The sequence below is a fragment of the Castanea sativa genome, chromosome 12 (genome assembly GCF_040712315.1).
Source record: "Castanea sativa cultivar Marrone di Chiusa Pesio chromosome 12, ASM4071231v1".
Taxonomy (NCBI): Eukaryota; Viridiplantae; Streptophyta; class Magnoliopsida; order Fagales; family Fagaceae; genus Castanea; species Castanea sativa.
This window is the reverse complement of record NC_134024.1, coordinates 7,939,134-7,962,727: the sequence shown is the minus strand read 5'-3', so window position 1 is coordinate 7,962,727 and position 23,594 is coordinate 7,939,134. Positions and strand designations below refer to the sequence as shown.

The window sequence follows — 23,594 nt, the reverse complement described above, 5'->3', positions numbered from 1 at the left end:
TAATCTTGATTTTTCATTCTCAAAAGTAAATTAATCTTGGTTGTTTTAGTATTAAATAATTTTATTTAATCAATATTTACACATAAAGTGTTACACATAAATTTTTAACAGGTTGTAACATTGATCAATATTCATCGCAAGTAGCTCCCCTTATTGAATCTAAAGGCCTGTTTGCTTGAAATGGTGAAAAAGTGAGAGGATAGAAAAGTGGAAGAGTAAAAAAGACTTAGTTTTCCCTTATATGCGTTTAGTTTGAGGGATGAAAAATAATTTTGTTTGGTTGAGGAGAAAAGTACTAGGATAGAAAATGTAGTTTTTACACTTATGCTCTTATTACATGATATGTAAGAAAAAAAAATTGAGAAATATACACACACAAGGGAGATGAAAAGAGGATAAATAATATAAAAATTAATACATCATACCAATAGGCTGAGTTTGGATAGGGAGTCTGCGTCTGGCGTTCGCGTTTGAGATTTTTTTTTTTTCCTTCCTGCGCACATGTTCCAACAGAGACAGCATGTACTGTTCACCACTGTGCGTGAACAGTAACCACACAGTGGTGCACTGTTCATGTACTTTTCAGATTTTTTAAAATTAAAAATGGGACCCACAATACTATTCACACATTTAAAAATTATTTTGCTACAATGTTTTCAATTTTCAATTTTCAGCTGTATCCAAACGGACCCATAAACTTATATTATTTTTCTTTATCCGTGTGTGTGTGTGTGTGTGTGTGTATTGTAAGGAGCAGGTCTTGGATCCTGAGCCCAAAAAGTAATAGGGTTAGGGCCTAGAGAGCCTAACACAATGAATTTGTAAAGAGTGGGCTTATAGACTGGGCTTCAATGGATTGAACAATGCTCACAGTGGATTAAAGATAGTAAGAAATTAAAGAAAATTAAGTTGTGTACAAAGAAAATCCCTTCTCGGCAAAGTCTGAGGAGAGTAGTTCTTGAATATATTTCTTTAGACTTGGTTACAATTTCAGTTCTTGGTTGCTACAGTATCTGTTTCCACCATTTTCAGATGATCCCCTTCCCTAAAGGATCTCTTACATTATATAGCCTCTTTCAGTTGATCTTGGTCTTCCACTTATTGATCGTGCAGGACACTATTTGAGTGCTTGTCTCATCAGACGCCCTTCCCATATCTTTTGTGAGTTACAGCAACAAAAATAGCATTGTTCAGGGGTCTTCTCCACATAAATGCTGCCAGAAGGTTTGGTGGGGTGCATTAAATGTGGTGGTAGCTATCATCCCTCCAGTCATGTAAAGGCTAACCTCCATCTCTGAAGTTCTTCCTTTACAATAAGGCCTCCTCTGGTGATGTACCATCAACGTGACTAGAGCTCGCCTCCCTGGCTTTGCCGTCCGAGGATATGGCCTTCTCAAAACTGCACCGACCTCCTCGGCATTAGGTATGACACGTGGCACTATTATCATATTAAATTTTTGTATCCCATATATATATATATATATATATATATATATATATATATATATATATTGCTTGGTGGAAACAAAAAAAAATAAATAAATAAAATAAAAAAAAGCCAAAACGTACAAAGCTATGCAAAGGCAGAGTGCAGAGAAGATTCAAACCCAAAGCAAAGGATAGTCAGATATGTGTGGTGAAGTAGCTGGAGGGTGGGAACAAAAAAAAAAAAAAAACATGTTCACCGACATATTGAGTAATTCTCTCTCAAAGCAAGCTAATTTTGTATTTATCTAGCATCCCATTCAAGATTAATTTTTGGTGAGGCCGAATAGAAAATGCCAAGACCTCACCAAAAATTGGCCATCTTTTCTCTCTACCAAACAACACCATATTTTATTTTCTCTCTTTTCTTTTCTCTTTTCTATTGTTCCTGTTCTACCTCCAACCAAACGTAGCTTAAGTCAAACAGACCTTTCATTAATAAATAATAATAATAAATTTATAAAAAAAAAAAAAAAAGCCTTGTGAAGTCCCACCGAAGCAGCCCATGGTTGACACCTGAATAAAAGTACCTTCCGCAAATTTCATGGCTAAATTCATGAATTTTCTCCCTGTAGCCTCTTAAGAAATAAGGTTAGAGAAAAAAATAAGTTGGTGTAGAAATCTAGGAGATTGAGAATCTTGCTAGACCACAGATATGGATATCTCCCATAGAATAGTTATACCAACTTTTCTGTTGCTTGTGCTATTCACCGTAGACCTTGGAGAAAGCCAAAATGGGTGTCCCGAATTACGGTGTGGAGAAGATGGCCCAGACATCCGATTTCCTTTCCGACTCAAAGACAGGCAGCCAGACCAGCACTGTGGTTATCCTGGTTTTGATCTCTACTGCTCTGATAAAAACCATACCGTGCTCGAGCTAACAACTTCAGTAAAAGCCTTTGTCAAACACATTGATTACGAATCTCAGTTAATTAATATAATTGACTCAGATAATTGCTTTCCACGGAAAATCCGGGAACTCAATTTAACTTCCTCGCCTTTCCAATTCCACGATGATTTTCTTGTTGACTATACCTTTTTCAATTGTACGCCACCAGAAACAGATAGAGTATATTATGATCCGATCCATTGTCTTAGTAGCCGTCGCCACCAAGTCTATGCTTTTAAATCGGATCTTGACATCGACAGCCTGCCTATAGTATCATGTACAAAGATGTATAGAGTTCCATCATTTCCATCATCAATAATATGGGAAACTCCTCCTCGTCTTGAATTGACATGGTCTGAACCGAAGTGCGGACACTGTGAAGCGAAAGGCGAGAAATGTATATTCAAGAGTAATACCAAAATATTCGAAACTGAGTGCTTCGACCCCAACAAAGACAAAGGTATTGTATTTTTTCTACCCAATTTCCACTTCCATAATCACACAAGTTCTTCACGTTTCAAGCCAACGTGTATTGATTTTATCACGCTAAATTCTCTGCAACGGTAATTTCCTGTAACCAGTCATGAAATGTTATTTTCCCAACCAAAAGAACATTATTTTAGAGCTATGCTTGTAAGTTGTGTCTGTATCCATCCTTGCAGAGTTATTTTTCCTTCCAACCAAAAGAACATTATTTTAGAAGTCTGGCTTGTCTCACATGGAAAATTATCTGCCTAGTGATGAATGATAAACCTCACCATAAATTTTAATTAGTAGAACTCACTATTATATGATAGGAGAGAGTATAAACTGTACTTTAATGATTTTTTTTTTTTTTTTTTTGAAACTGAACATTCATTTCATTCAAAGATAAAAACGCTACAACCAATACAGAGCCCAGGAAAAAGACAGACCTGCAAGGAAGAGTAAGACAGACCATAAACTAATTCCCTTAGCTGAAACTATCTATACCAAGAAGATTAGCTACAATCTCTGGTGTTGTACCAGTCCAGCTCTTCAATTCCCCGACTCTCTTGGCCTGTTGAGCAATTTCATGGGCTATCTTGTTGCCATTCCTATTTATGTGTCTAGCATCCGCCATCTGGAATTTGGACATTTCATGGATGATGCCTGAAATGATGTGGCCAGTCATTCCCTTACACTCTTTGTCTTTTACTGCTTGGACAGTTTGCAGAGAATCTCTTTCCAATATAACATTTTTCAAGCCCAGTTCAAGAGCTAGGATAACACATTTTTCCATGGCTAAAGCTTCTGTTTCCTCTACTGCAAACTTCCCAGATAGGGGCATGCTGACAGCTGCTACAATCTGACTCTCCCAATCCCAAATAACAACACCTACTCCAGAATGACCATCCTCAGCAGGGATTACTTGTGTCTCGAAAGAACTTGAATAGGATGGTAGTTGGACCAAACCTTGCACTGTCAACTTAAAAATTAACTAAAAAGATTAACGTAAGTGTGGTAATTGATTAATTGACTTGCTTAACACATTAGACTCTTAATTTAGGTTGATTTGACCTCTTTCGATTAATGAAAGTTCACTAGTTGCTTTTTTTCTTTTTCTCTTTTAAAGCTTAAACTGAACACAAAGTTTGAATGAAATATTACCTTGCTAATAAGAGTAATAGTTCAATGTTTTCAAAGCACAATGATACTTCTTTATCTCACATAATAACTAATCTTGGTAATTAAATTTATGATGCAAGCTACTATTTATGTGAAAGAAGACACTACAAAGAAGTAATTTCTTTTTTCTTTTATCATTTTTTTTAGGGAGTATCACATTGATGTACTTTGAGAGTACCTAGTCATTTTTTAGCTAATAGTAATAAAATTTTACACACAATCATCTTTTGTTTTCTTGTAAATGTAATTGAAAGGTACTCATGCCAAATTATTTTACAGGTAGATCAAGAAAAATAGTGACTAGTGGTGAGTTGTCTGTTGCCCATTTGTAAGTTATACGATAAATATTTTTAGTTTCTTTACTCACGAATGTTTGGTATGCAGTTTCCACCTTGGGGTCATTTCTTTTGGCACTTATGGTCTGTGCATTCTATCATGTGTATCGCTATGACAAAGTAGAAAAAGAAAATCAAGCAAGGATTGAAAAGTTTTTGGAAGATTACAGAGCTTTAAAGCCTACAAGGTGCTCATATGCCGATGTTAAAAGGATTACAAATCAATTTATAGAGAAGTTAGGTCAAGGAGCCTATGGAACAGTGTTCAAAGGAAAGATTTCCAATGAAATCCATGTTGCTGTGAAGATCCTAAACAGTTCCAAGGGAAATGGGGAAGAATTCATAAATGAAGTGGGAACAATGGGTAGAATCCACCATGTTAATGTAGTTCGCTTAGTTGGTTTTTGTGCTGATGGATTTAGACGAGCTCTAGTTTATGAGTTCTTACCAAATGATTCACTAGAGAAGCTCATTTCATCAGTAAATTCTAAACGTTTCCTTGGTTGGGACAAGTTGCAAGACATTGCTCTTGGCATAGCAAAAGGAATGGAATATCTTCACCAAGGGTGTGACCAACGAATTCTCCATTTTGATATTAAACCTCATAATATTTTGCTAGACCAAAATTTTAATCCAAAAATTTCTGATTTTGGTCTAGCCAAGTTGTGTGCAAAGGATCAAAGTGTAGTGTCCATGACCACAGCTAGGGGGACAATAGGTTACATTGCACCTAAAGTGTTCTCTAGGAACTTTGGGAACGTGTCATACAAATCAGATGTTTATAGTTTTGGAATATTGTTGCTTGAAATGGTCGGAGGGAGAAAAAATGTTGACGTGACTATGGAGAACACTAGCCAAATATGTTTCCCACAATGGATATACAATTTTTTAGAGCAAAAGGAAGATCTACGGGTCTATGTTGAGGATAATGGAGATGCTAAAATTGCAAAGAAACTAGCAATTGTGGGACTCTGGTGCATACAATGGCACCCAGTGGATCGTCCTTCTATGAAAGTTGTGATTCAAATGTTGGAGGGAGAAGGAGATATACTAACCATGCCTCCAAATCCCTTTGCCTCTACAGGCCCTACAATAGTCAATGCAAGTATGCTTGTAAGGCGTCTAAACCAAGAGTTAGAAGTCATCCCAGAATCAGAGTAAGTATTTAAACTAGGAGTCCTTAACGTTGATAAAAGTTGCAATCATGTTGTACTCAAGAATTAAAATTATTTATCTTGTGGTCAAAATTATTAAAATTATAAAAGTCCGGACTTCAAGTTTTTATATCAAATATGAGCAATGTGATGCTTATAAATAAAAAAAATTTTAAAAAAATATATTTATTAAATTTTTACATTTTTCACAATGTTTTTAATATAAAGCTTCATTTCATTATTTTAGAGAGCTTTTAAGGGTATTTTAGTCAAATTGGAGCCCTATATGAAATGGTATAAATTTAAGATTTGTTTAAAAAAAAAAATTTTGGGCAAATTTTTTTTTTTTTTAAACTTAATTTGTGCTTAACATTATATGTTTCCTAGTCGCAGTAGGACTTCCTTAGTACTTTCCAATATAAATTAGTGGTTATACCCTTAAAGGCATTCATACTATTAGAAATAAAAAATTTCAAACGGTGTTCATCATATCTTTACAATGGATACTAGTATTATGCCCATGCGATGCACGGCTTAATCAAGAATCATGTGTAAACTAAAGAAAATAAGAAAAAAAAATAATTTATTTTAAATTAAATAATAAAATATATTTAAGTGGAAATCTCAATTTAATAGTTGAGAATTATAAACAACCCAAATTACTAAACATTAAGAATTTACATAAGAACTAAATTTTTGTATTTGAAAGCGGGAGAGGAGGTACCAAATTTCAACCTATCAAAACAAAATGTGTAAATATAAACTTCAAGAAATGTTTTTTGAGAATATCTAAGAGTTAAGACCCTAAAAATAAGTTTGCATCAATGATTGAAAATAGCTTCATTAGCGTTGAGATGTGATGAAAATTAAAAAGTGTAATACTTTTTGCGAGGTCCTGCATATCCCTCTTAGGCTGTTTTTGTGAACAACAATCTATATTATAAGTAAATTATTCATTTGGAATATAGGTTATAACTTCAAGGTGTTTAAAAATTTAGTGAATCATACCATATTTTTACCAATATTCTTTTTTAACCATACACCTTCAATAAGTCTCATTTTAGCAATTATTTTCTTATTTATATTCCGGTGTATATTTCAATTGACCCAAACTTTCTAAGCCAACTACATTTTTATTCCTCTTGAGAATCCTTTGTTGTGATCATATCCCAATAAATTATAGTGATGAGGATCTAATTGATTAAGTTCCAACAATTCAAGCTTATATAGTAACTCAGCTTTTCAAAGTTTCCTTCAAACTCTGTAGCTTCAAAGAGTTCCAATATAGTTACTTGTAGTATAAAAAATATGATGCATTTATGAACAGAATGAAACAAAAAAGGGAAAAAAGAAAAGAAAAAAAGATAGAGTTAAATAACCTTGGAGAGGAAAATAGAACTTGGAGCTTTCATTGTAGGCATCCTTAAAGTATCCACACAATTTGGTCTGGTACAGTACACTTTGGTGCTCCATTTCAGCTTTCATTGCTAACTCATTTCCTATCGAATTAGGATGTTGATAAACCTAGCATGCATTTGGGAAGCAATGAAAAATTAAAATTATTTCACTATTCAGCTTATTTTTACCACTATTCATGGGCCCCACTGCACTTTTTGATACTTTTCATAAACCCTACTGTACTATTTCAACTAACTTTTACCTTTATCTATAGTACTTTCAGTAATAAGTTTTCAGTTTCAGCAAAATAAGCGATATTCAAACAGAACAAAACCATCCAACTAAAACTATACACTTAAGAATACAAAAAATATAACCTTCATCACAGATTCACAGAGAGAGCATAGTCCGAATGAGAAGTTTAAGGGACATGGAGCAAAAATATTTATAATTTAATTTTTTTTTCCCGATTGATTTTATTCCCTTTGATCTAATCGCAAGTTTTAGATATACTTGAAGGTAAGCAAAAATTGTAGCAAGTTTTTAAATAGACACAAAAATTGTTCTTATCAACTTTTCCTCTACTAATCTTTGGATAAATACAAAAATTTAATTTTTCTTGTCAACTTTCCTCTATTTATTTTTGGATAGACACAAAAGCTTAATGTTGATATTAACATTTTCTTCCTTCACTTTATGAATAATTGTGACATGGTGGGAAAGTTTAATTATTAAGAGTTTGAGACAAAGAGTTTAATTAAAACTGATTTTACTTTTTTGATGATAGGACATCTGGACATGTACTCAGTTCTCACTTCTTGAGAGATTTTTTTGGATAGACCCAAGAGAACAATTTTTTTTTAATATAAAAAAGAATGGTTGTACATTAAAAGAAAGAAAATTTATTCAAATTACACTCTTTTATTATATTAAAGATAATTTGCTTGAAAATAAACTTTATTAGCTTTTTTTTTTTTTACGTGTAGTAATTAAAAAATAAGGATTAGATGGACCTAAACCTATACTTTTAAGATAAGGATTAGATGAAATTAATTTGGATGTTAATCAAATTAAGATTTTTATTAACTTAGAAATTATAACAGAAGAAGAAGATAAGAGCAAAAAAAATTATATCTATTTTTTTATAGATCTAAAAAAAATTTCAATTTTTACATGTAGTAACATAATTTTTTTTTAAATTTCAAAAAAATATATATAATTTTAAAAAAATATATGGATTACATGGAAATTTTTTACGTAGGATTATATGAAGAGTTTGTATTGTAATCAAATTAATATTTTTTATCAACTTAGAAATTATAGGAGAAAATAACACACACACATATATATATATATAAATCTAAAAAACTTTCTGCAACTTGGTGAAACCACTTGGCACAACCGTGACGTCTAAGTCTAACTTTTATTATATAGTATATGATATCAGAGAACTTTTCCCTCATCCATGATATTTGCTTGTAACCAAATTAAATTCTTAATATATTTTATTTGATGTAAATTGAGTTAAATTATGTTATAAAGAGCTTGAAGAATTACTATCGGTAAACACCCGCTCAAGCCACGCCCATGTCACCTTCACATAGTACCACATCATTCTAATTTTTACACAATCTTTAAAGTGTTGGTTCTATTTTTAATATTTTATAGTCTATTTTTGCATATTTTGTGTCTAAATGGTTCAAATTAATATTTCTCAATCTATTCATGTTACATTAGATAGTAGCAGCTATCCAAGTACAATGTCCAATTGCAATATTTGGATTTCAGAGAAGATAAAAGGTACATGGGAAAGAAGAATTATTTATAGTTTACCAAGATTACTAAATATACAAAAACAACCTACACAATCTGGCATCTCATTCTCACTAATAACCAAAGAAAAAAAAATACCACCAACGGTAGAATATTTATTACCCGGTAGCAAGCACGTTTTGACCACTTTGTCATGTTCAATCTATTTCATACCAGCTCATTTTTCTTTTCTCAATTTGTTTTACCCGGTAGCTAGCCGAAATTATCATAATTTTATTAATGAAACTTTCTTATCTTTTTCCAAAGCCCTAAACTTGATATGAACCGAATTTGAAGATGAATTTTTTGATTATTTGAAAAGCTGTTTTTGTATGATAAAGTGCACTGTATTATTCCACTAAAAATGGGCTAGAAGTCTCACCAACATTACAATGGACAAGTGTGGTATCCATGCACCTTCATATAAGTCAACAAGAACAAAGTTTGGGTGTTGGAATATAAGGCCAATGGACTAAGCCCATTTTCCTACATTTTTTGTATTACAAATATTATACATGTACTTCACAACTTTTTTTTTTTTTAAGGAACTTGTACTGCTCACTTTGTTTACCTATATATATAAAGTAAATCATTGTAATCTATTCTTTAAAGTTTAATACATAGTTTTTCACTTTTTTAAACTTTAACCACTCTAAATTAGTTTGTAACTAATGGCTACAATTTCCATTAAAAAAAATAACATAACTACATACAAATTTGACTATGACGTTTACAAGTACACATATTAATAAATAAATAAATAAAACTTGGATTTAGATAAATTAGATAACAAATAAAAACCATATTTAAAGTTGACCAATTTTATTTTAAGACCAATTTAACGCTCTGTTTGTTTTGCTGGAAAACTTTCTGTAAAGATAGTTTTCCACATTTTCCAGTGTTTGGTAGTACAAAGAAAAACTGGTCAAATGAAAACTATCTTTAGTCAATGGAAAATCCTAATAAAAATAAAGCTTGTTTTGTATAGGTTGTTTTCCAAAAAAAAAATTTTGGAAAACAATCTCTCTCTCACAGTACACTCTCTCACTCTTTCTCTCTTCCCTTTTCTTTTTCTTTCCTCACACCCTCACAATCGCTAACTCTGGTTTCTCCTCTTCCATAGATCTCTCTCCCTCACTCTCTCTCTATATTTCTCTTCCCCTTTATAACAAAGTTCTTTGAGTAGATTTTTTTTCCCTCATTGCTCAATAATTATTTCATTCTTCTCTACCAACTTGCAAAAGAGAACATATTTGCAACGGTAACTATTTCATTTCTCTCTACCAAAATCTCAATTCTTTACTTTGAATTTCAAACTTGATTTTATTTTTTCTCTAAGAAATTTTTGGTTTAATGGATTCCAGGTAGAAGTTTTTTTTGCACATAAAAGTGCTAAAAAAAATAAAAATATAAAAAAGAAGAAAGAATGAATGAATGAAGTAAAAGACAAAATTTTTAACACAGTGCCTATATGGCTCTAAATTGCTTTTACATAGGATAATATTTTTCGTTGATAGATATATTATGCAAATACTATGCAGTGATGTTATATTATGTAGATGCATTATATGAATACATAATTTTGAGTAATATTAAAGATTTGTGGTTGACCATAGTAGACAATTAATATACCAGCAAAAATAGTAGAAAATTAAAAGTTATTGTTATTTATACTTATTAAAGACGTATTCCCTTATCAATTTTATGTATATAGACAAATGGTTGATATATATATATATATATATATATATATGTATGTATGTATGTATGTATGGATATTTCTGTTTATATATATGAGAAAGATGAGTGGTAGAGATCATAAAAATTTGACAACTAATTTTGATTGTATCTATTGTCAAAATTTTAGTATGAAAACCAAATTCATTCTTGGTTTTTTTTTTTATTATTTATATTGATTACATTAGTTGGTTTACATAATACACATGTTTTAAATTACACAAGAAATATAAAAAATAAAAATAAAAATTTGCATACCAAACACCGGAAAACATTCTCAAGCTCATTTTCAAGGTCGTTACCAAACACTAAAAAATGATATAGTTTTTCAGAAAATGCTCTTTGGAAAATGAACTATTTTCCAGAAAACGTTGATGCTGAAACAAACAGAGCGTAAATCAAAACTAAACAATTTATATGGTTTACCAAATAAACCACAAATTTGATGTTCAATATCTATTTGTGTTGGCCCTAACCAAGTACCATTTCTAGTCTTCTATTTTCTTTCCTATTCTATTCTTTTCTTTTCTTTTCTTTTTTGTCTCAAGAAAAAGCTTTATAGAAAATTAACAAAACAAAGTAATACAAAAAATAAAAAACCAAAAGCACCCTTAACCTTACAAGGAATAGCTTTGGATTCAGACGGACAAAGCTTCCCCCAAACATTTTCAGAGGAACATCTTTTAACTAATGAGGTTTGTAAAACCAATCCACCTATATTATTTGAACAAATTAATCATAGGACTCATCAAATAGATCATATACTAAAAATACACAAGAATGATTTTATCAGTTGCCTCATGGTAAGTTAGAGAAATATTTGTCCAAACTAGTTTGGAGAAACTTTTATCCATTTAAAAAGCCATTAGAGTTACAAGGAAGAGTCATTGCAATTACAGCTAGGGGCGTTCACCAAACCGCACCAAAACCGCCCGTAAAATGGCATAACTGCACTGCATCACAAGTATCAATGCATTGCATCACACCACACCACACCGCATGGTGCAATACAATTTGCGGTTTTATAATAAGAAACCACACAAACCGCACCACACCCTCTCTATATATTAATATATTTATTTTTTTAGTATTAAATATATTATTAATAGTTTAATAACCCTAGGTTTTTAATATATATATATATATAGTTTAATAATCCTAGCAAATGTTGATTAGGAAAGCCAACCCAAAATAAAAAAAAACTAGCTCAATAGTTTAAACATTGGCCCAAAACAAAGGGAATAATCAGTTTTGAGCTCAGCAAAAAAAACCCAAAATTTGAAAAATATACTGATTTCAAACCACATTTTATACACTGCACCACACATATAACCGGAAAAATGAGATGCGGTACAATTATGGTTTTAGCTAAACCCTTAACCACACTACATATGTGACTGCAAAAATAAGATGTGGTGTAGTCATGGATTTGGCTAAATCGCATTGCAAAGTGCAATGCTAAAAGTGGCCCAAAACCGTACCGTACCACAAACACTCCTAATTACAGCTATGCCAACGAACTGTACAATTATTGATTTCCTTCGAGGGGATCTGGCATGGCCATTGCATGTTGTTTCTAGTCTTCTTACTATGGAATTGAGTTTTATACAAATCAGTATTAGGAGTAGATACGATAAGGTGTTAAAAGAATTCCAACCCCCATGAGCCATAGTGCTAGTCATTCGAGAGGCAACCAAATTAAAAACTATGATTGCAGTATGGAAAGCATTGAGAGCACTTAAAATAATAAGTATTTCAAAGCTATTACTCCAAAATTCGGAGTATATATAATACTTCATCAACACTTTACTTGAATATTGAAATATGAACTTTTCCGGGCACATATTCATCATGGTCATGCATATGAACTTTGGTCTTGATCCACTTGTTTGTCACCAAATCAAATCCAGATAGATTTTCAAAGTGAAAGTCGTACTAATACAACTTCTTGTCTACAGCAACAGATTGTCCCTTTGGCCAAAGGATTAGTCCTTCATTGGTTTTAAACTTGTTTACTCTCCAACTTTTGGTATCCACATCAAATATTTGGAGATCACAAGGATAACCGTTAACATGTTCCCAGTATGCAATACTTGGTCTAGGACCCTCCATAGCTGCTGAGAATAAATCACGATTCTGAGAACTGGGATGGTTTGGGGGTTCAGGTAGTGACTCCCATGTATTTAAGGTAGGTTAATTTGTAAGCCATAGCCCAAGGTTTGTTTTCTTCGTGACCACCCAAGCAATAATGCCTGCCACACAGAAGGAAGGCTTGTGGTTCCAGTACACTATTAGGCATTTGAGGAAGGTCCTATTTAGATTCATTCGGTGGCAAACCACTAAGGTTAACACGAACCACTTCATTGTTGTGGGCATCAATATGGTATAAAGTTTTGGAACTCAAAAATCAAAATAGAACGGGACCTTTATGAAGCTGCATTGGCTGTGGGTTTGAGTTTTACAGTTCCCAGGAACATGAAAATTAATGTTAGTGTATAAAATTCTGTTGCCATCTTGAATTTTGTATGTTGATGTATAAAATCAACATTCATACTTTATCCTTCTCACCCCAAAACAAAAAAACCGACATTCATACTTTCTCATGAATTTGAGTTAATCCAACTTGAAAATTATTTTTTGGAACTTGAGTCTGAATCTTGCCAACACTAAAAACTAATTTATATTTAGGCATGACAATAAATAACAACCATCAAAAAATGCACTATAAATTCAATCGTATTTATAAAAATAATTACCTTTCCAAACTTTATGCACTATAGACTAAAAATCAGACGAACATCAGGCGGAATTTTTTGTTTAACAATTTTTTAAGCTACATTTCAATTAACTATTTTTTATTTTGCTCGAACAAAATTCTGTAGACTTGCACAGTGACAGCCTCCATTTGACTTCATCCTTGATTACACCAAATGGAATTGAAAACAATTGCATTGACACCAAATGGAATTGAAAACAATTGCATTGGAACTGGTCATTACAAATAAACTTTTGTAGAAATCATAACCAAAATTGTTATGGAATTAGCAACGCCTACAATATATGACACTCTTCCATGTAAATCAACCAACTGACATATCACCTTGTTGCATTTAAAATTGAGCTGATTCACTTGATTGAATTGATGAGCAAGTTGGATTTAAGTTGACTCCTACGTCCCCTAGTGATGATAGGAAAGGTTTAGAAGGCATTTGTAAGCATTCAACTTCTCCTACAAGCATTTCTACAACTTTGTTCATTGAACAACAATCACTAGGCTTCATTTGTATGCACCATAATGCGACTATCATCATCTTATTAACTGTTTTCTTCTCCTCCTCTCTGCCATTATTATATCATTTCCTTTGCTAACGTGTTCATAGACCCAAGTTGGGAAGTAAATTTGGCTTGAATGATCTACTAATGCATTAAAGTTCTTTCTTCTGCTTGTCATTTCCAACAATAACATGACAAAACTATAAACATCAGCTTTATAGGAGATGCCTCCAATGTTTTTATAGAATAGCTCTAGAGCGATATAACCTAGTGTTCCTCTTGCAGCAATCAAAGACACTATACTATCATTTGCAAAATAAAGCTTCGCAAGCCCACAATTAGAAACTTTTAGGGTGAAGTTCTCATCAAGAAGAATGTTATGGGGCTTGATATTGAAATGCAGAATTTGCATGCCACATCCTCGATGTAGATATTCAATCTCACAAGCCACTACAAGAGAAATCTCGTATATTTTCTCAATACTTAAGGGGATTCTTCCTTCTATTGAAAAAATGTATTTGTCAAGAGAACCATTAGGCATGAATTCATATATAAGGGCACACTTTGGTCTCTTGGCACAAAAGCTAATGAGTTGTACCACATTCATGTGGTGAATCCTTCCAATTGTTGCAACTTCACTAAAAAAATCTTGCCCATTAGCTTTGGACTTATCAAACATCTTAATAGCTACAAGACAGCCACTTTGAAACTTCCTTTTATATACAGAGCCATAGCCTCCTTCTCCCAACTTGTCCTTAAAACCTTTGGTCATCTTCCTAATTTCTAAGTAAGAATACCTAATTGGCTTTGCAGAAATTCTTCAACGGCGTCATCTGTTGATAAATGCCTCCTATGCCACTTATATATCAAAAGGGCAACCACCCATGGAGTCCCCAAGACCATTTTTGCCATAATGTATAACAACACTGTACAGGGACATCACCGAAAAACAATGAGGAAAAAAATTTCTTGTTACACTATTTTCAGCTATTTTAACTTTTAGTTGAAAATATGGCTGAACTACAAAACCAAGTGCCTTCCTTTTTTTGAGAACAACCAAGTGGCTTCCTAATCCAAGTAATTAAGCACAATATATGCTGTTTCCATTTAAATGTCACTAAAATTTAATTACATCTTGTTTTCATGGTAAAATATTTTAGAGCACAATCTTAAGGAATGATCTGCTTAAAAAAAGTTGAAGAATATCAAAGGAGATTAAGGTTCTTACTGATGTTTAGTAGTAAGTACAAATGATAATATCCTGCAACCAAAAAGAAAAGTTGAAATTACATTTTGCTAATTAAAGATAAATTACTAATTAGGGAAACAAGTGACCCGAAAAACTTGAAAACTAGGCATAATAAGAAACCTCTTAGTTGTTAACAGCGGCAATCAGGGGCCCAAGACCCAACAACATCGACCCACACCCACCCACATCAAGAAAGCCAGACCCACAACAAATTAATTAACTTGTGCCAACAAAACCTAGACCAGTCCAAATTTTGTGTAGATCTTAAGAAATTCGATTATCTTACTTTTCATTCATTCATCTACTAGTGTCATCTTCACATCAGGCCCAATTACTCAATGCAATTCTATGTCATTTTTAATTCTGTATTATCTTTACCCCTTCAAACAACTTTTTTGAGATAGAAAACTCACCTATGCGGGAATGATATACATATGGGCGCTCAAGATACCGCCTTTCTGCATTTCACAAAGAAGAGAATAATTATAACATCAGCATTTGGAGCTTTACAATTAATTTTGTCATTATACAAAAACTACAACAAATATATATTAGCATGTCTATAGTACATTGGAATGGATGGAGAATGCGACAAAAAGCTATCTTCTAATTAAAAATTTCAATAATTTATACTTTTCATTTACTCAAACCAGAACAATTGAGATCAGCCAATTGTCCAAGTACAGGGTTATTCCTTTACTTGTGTCATCATAGTAATATTTCATTTTGAGATAGAAACCTCACCTATTAAAAGGTAATATAGACTTATAATCCATCCTGCAGCTTTGACAAAGAAAAGAATAACATCAGTACTGTTTTGAACTTTAAAATTAATTTAGTCATTATGCTGAAATACCCTAGCATGTCTTTTACATTGGAATGGATGTGGTATGCATCCACAGGACCACAAGCTTTCTTCTTCAGAAATTAGATAATTTTTACTTTCATTTCCTCAAGCCTAATAAAAGATTGTGATCATCCAATTGCCCAAATAAATAAGTTATTCCTCACGTACAATTACTCATTCAATTCCATATCATAGTCAATTCTATATATATTATCCTTCAAAGTTCAAACTACTTTTTTGAGATAGAAACCTCACCCAAGAAGAAAATACATAGTTTTTCACCCAATCCTGCATTTATAACAAAGAAAAGAATAACATCAGCATTTGGAACCTTGAAATTAAATCTATTAAATTTCAATAAAATCACCAAGAAGTTTCTTCTTATAGCTAGAAGTTCGATATTGCAAGAGGAAGATAATGGTCAACATGTAAGGTATTTAATTAGAGAATGGAAAGTGTTATGCCCTTTCTCGCTATATTTACCCACCAATCTTACCACTGTAGCATTGGACAAGGTTCAAGTTATCAGAGTAGCAACCACGCCCTCTTCTGCATTGACTTTCACAAAAGAAATTGGACCCATGAAAGCTCAAAACCATATACCAATTTATTGTGGACTTCTGTACAGGAAATATCTGGATTATCACTTCCTGGCCACAATGTCATAACCATCTGCTATAATTTGCACGAGTCCTCCACATCCTTAGCTCTTATTGTACCAATTGTAACATATTTATACCTCTTGGAATGAGAAATTGAAGAGTTGGAAGAATACTCTCCATTGTCATTGCAAGTAGAAGTATCCAAATAAAATGGAGTATTCACTGGTTTTTCATAGCTCAAGAAAACCTCAATCCGTGCATTGTAGTTTTGCCAGTCATAGTCATACAACAGAGAACTCCATTGAGAACTGAAATTATATCGATATAAAGAATAACTCAGTGTGGAAAAGTAATTGTCCTTCTGTATACCTGAGTCCACCACCCAGATTGTGTAGTTATTGTAATTGATTTCCTGTACATAGTATTTTCCTTCAAATAAGTATAACACTGTTCGATTGTTCTCACAAGACAGTTCATACCTTAGGTCACCACAGGCTTCTGGATCGCTCGTCAATCCAAATGGATTGCTTATGTTCTGGATATTGCCACAGGAAGAGGGGCACACTGATGAATATTATTCTCAGTACTGCAAGTTTTATGGACAAATACAAGAACAATAATGGCCGTGAGTCCTGCAGTGAAAGATAATTCTCTCACCATTATGAGAGTGAAAATTTTCATCTGGTACAACTAGCACAGTGGTTTGTTGACAAAGATGACTTGCTTTTCAGGTCTTTCAGAGTATCATCAATAAAATAGTAGTAAAATAAAATCGAGGAAAGTGATTAAAGAAAAAAATATATAGAGTTTTCTCGTTTTCACATAGAGAAACCAAAAATATGTAGAGTTTTCTCATTTCACAGAGTTTTCAGGTCTTTAGATTCTATTCTGTCTTGTTTGTTTAGTAAGTTCTACTACATTCCTTTCATCAAAAAAAAAAAAAAGTTCAACTACATTTCTTGTTAGGCATGAGAGATAAATAGGATGTGGACTCCAATGCCATGTTTTGAGTATTATACCCCCAAGAAATGAAAGACACTTTTTTTTTAATCACTGAAAATCAAATGGTAAACATATTCAACCATGTTTCCACTATGACCTGCATCAGATAGCCATGAGAGTTGAAACAACAGATAGAGCTTTAACAAAAAATAAAAAATAAAAATATTCATCCCACTGTGTATTGAAAAGAAAAAAAGAGAAATGTTAATCACTGGCATCCAATAACTGTGGTCCTTGTAGAAGCAATAAACGAGCTTTGACCAAAAAAAAAAACCTTTTTTGAATTTAATATCCTAATGAGGGTCCCTCCATAATTGATGGTCATGAGGCTACCAGCAATTTTGTAACCAAATTCTTCTCCTTCTTTTTCTTTAACTTCCTGATAAAAGACTTAGAATGAGTTTTTCATTCAGCTCCATTATGCAAGATGAATAATTTTTTTCTTTATGTCAGATGTGAACTAAATTACAAAAACAAAATAAAATAAAATATATTTCTGCCCATAACATCTATGTCAACTTTTCTCTTTAATTGCATTCACGCTCATCTTGTATCGATTGAGTATAGATTATAATTGTATAGCAGTATCTGAAAACATATTTGGGGTACCCTAAAGTGCTCCCATTATTTATAAATATACAAGCCAAAATTGTGAAAATCTAAAAATATACTCACCCAATTGATGTGGATATATGAAAGCATTCTAAATTGGTTCCTAATTTATATTTTTTACTTTTCTAAGTAATATGGAGAATGGAAAATATAGATGAGGATCTTATAACTTTGTGTAAAACCTCAAGTCCACTACATAAGGAGTCCATAGTTAGTCCTCTACATTTTTTTTCTCTCACTCTTTCTTTTTTTATAGAAATTCAAATTATCTTCTCCATTATGGTGCAGGCTTTCAGCCTGGCTGAGCCTTTTGTAACTCCTATGGGCCCGATCTCACCTCCCCACCCTCTTTTATGCAGGTCCCCCTAGGTTCCTTCTCTTTCTTCAATACATTTTATCCCTACTTAGCCCCAAAAAAAAAATTTGTTGATGGACATAGAGTCAAGACAATCTATAGGTACTTTAGACTAGTGGTAATCTATGTGGGTTATTGAGTTATAGTAAAGTTTTTGTCATTGAATAAAAGATTCAGGATTCAAATCCTGCCTTACTTTAAAAACCAATTAGTATCTTAACCTTATGATAAAATGCAATCAAATTGCATCTAAAATAAAGGAACTAGTCGTAATCTATATTCTCATTATGGAGTGTGTCCCGACCTGCATTCACAATAAAAAATCAAATGCATGCATGTAAAGTAAAGGTGATATGTACAAATTTAGAAAATTTTCAATGGAAACCAAATCAAGAAAATTACATTATTGTTGACTTATCAATATTTTTTTCAGAATTCTTGAGAAGCATAAATATGTATACAAAATTAGCTTACAACCTTTGTGGTGGGTTCTTTTTTCCCCATCAATCATAATTTTAATAATTTGTAAAATTTATTGTCTATAATATTGCTATTTAGAAAAATATAGATTCTAGTACTAAAGCAAAATATTCACTCATATGACTCAACATTTGTGGCCAGAACATTCACTCATTTCTCCTATCACTAACCCAAAATTTTACTTCTATTGAAACTACCAGTAATCTCCACAAGAACACGTACCTTCTCTAAAATGATGGAAACGAATTGAATCTCTTAGAATTATCTCTCTCTTTTCTACTCTCGACAAGAACTTCATCATTGTATGACAATCTTGACAAACTCTCAAGTTCTTCATCACCCTCACTGGTGCTGATGCTGGCAGATTGATAATCCCATAAGTCACAGCTAACTTTTCACTGTGGTAGTTCATCACTGTGCTGGCATTGAGTTTTGGTTCAGAGATACTAGAAATAGGCCTCTCTTCTATATAACCTAATTTCTCTATCGTCTTCATCATCTCTTCTAAGCGTGCATATATCACTTGACTCATTGGGTGAGATTGATCACCCACCACAAAGCAATGAACCTCGTTCCCTACCTCGATCCAACTTAGACCAGGTTCCTTCTTAACTCCACGATCTTTCATCAATTCCCTAATTTTTGTCGCAGGTAAATTTATCCCGGCATCATTGTAGATGTTGTAAAGAAGCACATAAGATGCAGATCCCTGAGGTTCAAGCTCAATTACTCTCTCTGCAACACGTTTTTCTGTGACAGTGTCCTTCTAAACCCTGCAAGTGCTCAATAAGGCTCGCCACATCACCGGATCTTCCTCAAAGCCTGAGTTCAGAATGAAATTTTCAGCATCAGCTGACTTTCCTGCACAACCCAGGAGATCAACAATGCAGGCACAGTGCCTTACATTAACTGCCATGCAGTAATCTTTCTTCATGCTTTCAAAGAATCTGCCATGGACAAGGATAGTGAAATGACAGTTATACAAGTTAAAAACCAAATGTGCACACAACAATTTACAATTTTCTTCTCCAAAAAAAAAAAAAAAAAAACAGCTTATAAATTTCAAAGATTAATTAATTAAGTTCTGCTTTAGATCAAGTTCCAAGGAGAGGGGGGGGGGGGGGGGGGGGGGGGGGTTGGAAGCAATTAATTCACAATATCCCAAATAAACTTCATATTCTATCTAAAATATTATTGACGTTGAATAATAAATTGATAAAAAGGAGTACATCTGCATTTTCTTCTCCCTAGTATACAATTTACCCTTAGTGCACCAATCAAATTCAATTCACAACTTATTAAAATTACTTTCTTCATCAAGTCCTAGTTTCAGAAAACAACTCACTGCAAAATAAATAAATAAAATCTGAGGATGAAGGATACCATCCCCACCCCCCCTCTTCCCAAAAAAAAAAAATCAAAAGAAAAAAAATCACACATTTATGAAATGTAAAAAGGCTTTATTAACATACCGGAGTCCTTCTTTAACAAGACCTCCATGACTACAGGCCGTTAAAACTCCACATAATGTGGTTGGGTGCAATTCCATAACCCTTCATCAACTCAAAAAGACTCAATGCTTTTCTTGCACACCCATGTTGCGCATTGCTACTGATCATCACGGACCAGGACACCACATCTGGATTTTCCATCTCTTCAAAGGTCAGATGAGAAGAATCAATGTCTCCAGACTTTGCATACATGCAAATTTGTGAATTTTGAATCATAGTAAATTTGCCAATGCCAATTTTTATTGCATATCCCTGAATCTGCTGTCCACATCTTGGGGATGCCAAATTAGAACAAGCACCCAACATACTTGATATTATGAACTCATCAGGTTTCATTCCAAATGAGAGAAGTTCATAGAACAAAGCCAAGGCACTTCCAAAATGCCCATTTTGAACATAACCTGAGATGATGGATGTCCATGAGACAATATCTAGCTTAGGAGTTACAGCAAAACATTTAGCCCCATCCTCAACTGAACCAGACAAAAAGTACAAATCAGTAAGTGCACTTCCAATGAACTCATCCGACTGTAGGTTCCTCTTGCAAATTTGAGCATGAATTTGCTTTCCATAATCAAATGCTTCAACAGCATTACAAGCTTTAAGCATGCTAGAGAACGTAAACTTTGAGGGTTTCATTCCTTTCTTTTGCATCTTAGAGAAAAGATCAAAAGCTTCATTTGCATATTCATCACTAATGGTCTTACCATGGAGGAATCCAGAGATCGTGGCATTATAGATGAAGACGCTTTGGTCAGACATCAGTTTGAAAATTTGGATTGCATCAACCAAATCCCCAGTCTTTGCATACATATCAAGTAATGCAGTTGCAACCACATCATCCAAATCCAATCAAAGTTTGACTGAGAAGGCATGTAGTGCGTTCCCATGTTGATTTGAATCCTTATAATTTGTACCACATGCCTTCAGTACACTTCCCAGTGCATAAGTATTCAACTTCAATCCTGATCGGTGCATTTTTCCAACAAGTTTCACCATTTCCTCATTGGCGCCAATTCTAACATAACCAGCAATCAAGGAATTCCAAGAAACTCCAAGTCATTAGAACACTCAAACAAAAGTGCCGCCCTATTGACCTGACCACATTTTGAGTACATATCAATAAGTGAATTGGTTAAAAAAACTTTATCACCCAACCCACTAACAATAACCAAACCATGAATCAGCTTACCCAACAGAAGATCCCCAGTTTGACCACACAGATTTAAAGCACCAGCAAAGGTGAACTTATCAAGTTTCAAACCAACAACTCTTGCTTCATTAAACACCTCCATGGCCTTAACAAAAAGACCCATCTGGGAATAACCAGAAAGTAGAGAATTATGAAATAACATTGTGCTTTGGCATTCTATCAAACATCTGACGAGCGCTATTTATCTCACCACATTTGCAATACATAAGGAGAAGATTGTTTAGCAAAAACAGGCATGATCTGAAAGCAGTTTTAATCATGTGGCCATGAGCAGCCTTGCCATAAATAAGAGACCCAGATTTGGTAGAGAACTGGACCAGTTTTGTATAAGCTACAGAGTCCAATGAAAATTTTTGACGACAAGGTTGAGCATGTTGTGGCGGGTTATGTAATGGTATAGTTGGTGGTAATATGGTGGAGGGGATTCTAGGTTGAATGAGCCCAGGAAAGTCGGTGGTGTGGGGGAGAAAGTTTGGTTTTGTGGGTTTTGTTTTTTGGAGAAACATGTTTTTATCTCCCTTGTTCCCAAATGGAGTTGGAATCCTCGTCTATTTAACAAAGGAGGCCTTTCAAAAGCAGATGAGTAGCATCCTCTCTAAGTTTGCTTTGAATTGTACATGGGTTAATTTCTTATCCTTCTCATACTACAAAATAGTAAAACAAAAGAGATACATATCAGGGAGATAAAAATGGAGTACAAAACCAATAATAAAAGGTGCAGAGCTGTCATATTAACCAAGCAAGTAGATGACCATCTCCAATGAACTGGGAAAATTGCAATATAGTTTTGAGCATGTTTTGCGGAAGATTCAAACATCTTTTCATAATGTTGATCGTGCATGTTTGCATTGACATCAGCAATTATAAGTGTATAACATTGGAAAATGTGAAACTTACCAATTTTGATATATAGTTGAAAATTGTTCGAAAAAAAAAAAATAAAAAAGGTAGAATTCAAATACTAACACTTCAAATCAAACTCACAGATAGATGGTGTGTTTGCCTGATCGTGACAAATAATGCACACAGTCAAAGATGCTATCAGTCATATAGCTTTACAGGTGATCTGTGACTAAACAACCCAAAATTTGAGAGCTTTCACAATATTATTGTTATAACATATAATTAACTCCAGCTTTCCTCCTTTGAAATTTAGTAATTGCCCTCGATGAAAATAAATTCACAGTAGTCACTTAGCAAAATAAATAACTCTCAATACTGAATGATAGATTGAATGGTTTTTTTTTTACAAGTAAACAATTTTGTATCGGTAATTACGCACGTACCCTGGTGGTTCTTGAACTTACGATTTGACCTCCCACCTCAATTTTACAAGGGAAAAATATGTCATTTGAACTAGAGCTCATCAGCTTTAGATAATTGGTGTTTACAGGAAAGTAAAAAAGAGCGTGAAAAGTATGTTCTTTCATTAGAGGACCCAAAGTAATTTAACACATAAAAAGCTTATTTAATAGAACTAGAATTTACATAAAATTATCTACAATAGTAAAGGCACAAAAACTATCAGCAATGTACTCCAAGACTTTGACGAGTGAAACAGAAGCAAATGAATGATAAATAAGAAAGTCAATATTTAAACACAAAATAGCAACCACTCTAGGTAGTACAATAACTTGACCTATAAAAGCATCAATGTGCATTACTCTAAAATCTATCGCAGCTGTAGCATTTTGGTGATATAGCATCTCATAATAATTTATATATTAAAAAAATCATAATATGAAATATCCATCAAACTTTTAGGGAGAAAAAATCTATATATTACCTTTGATGCTCTTTCCCAACCCCCCCCCCCCCCCCCCCCAAATTCCAAAAGTAGGACGAATTGCAAGCTTGGTTGATTCATGTTACCTGTGACTTTGGGTCTTCCCAACTGATTTAAAAAACAGAAAAGGAAAAATAATAAATAAGTTGAAAAGCCAAAGAAACAGCATATAATCCTAGACGGCAATCAAAACTGCCTCAACAGCCA

The 23,594-nt window shown here is 33.3% G+C and overlaps 1 protein-coding gene and 2 pseudogenes across 1 annotated transcript; 1 reads left to right on the top strand and 2 right to left on the bottom strand.

Annotated features, from left to right (window-relative positions):
- The first annotated feature begins 2,081 nt into the window (after positions 1 to 2,081).
- LOC142619373 (rust resistance kinase Lr10-like) lies at positions 2,082 to 5,530 on the top strand. Its single transcript, XM_075792457.1, has 3 exons — positions 2,082 to 2,834; positions 4,301 to 4,327; positions 4,406 to 5,530. The coding sequence occupies exons 1-3, from the start codon at positions 2,141 to 2,143 to the stop codon at positions 5,515 to 5,517; spliced, it is 1,833 nt and encodes a 610-aa protein (XP_075648572.1). The 5' UTR covers positions 2,082 to 2,140; the 3' UTR covers positions 5,518 to 5,530.
- Positions 5,531 to 13,451: 7,921 nt separating this feature from the next.
- Positions 13,452 to 16,608, bottom strand: LOC142620119 (rust resistance kinase Lr10-like; annotated as a pseudogene).
- Positions 16,167 to 22,633, bottom strand: LOC142619370 (pentatricopeptide repeat-containing protein At3g13880-like; annotated as a pseudogene).
- Between the last annotated feature and the right edge of the window lie 961 nt (positions 22,634 to 23,594).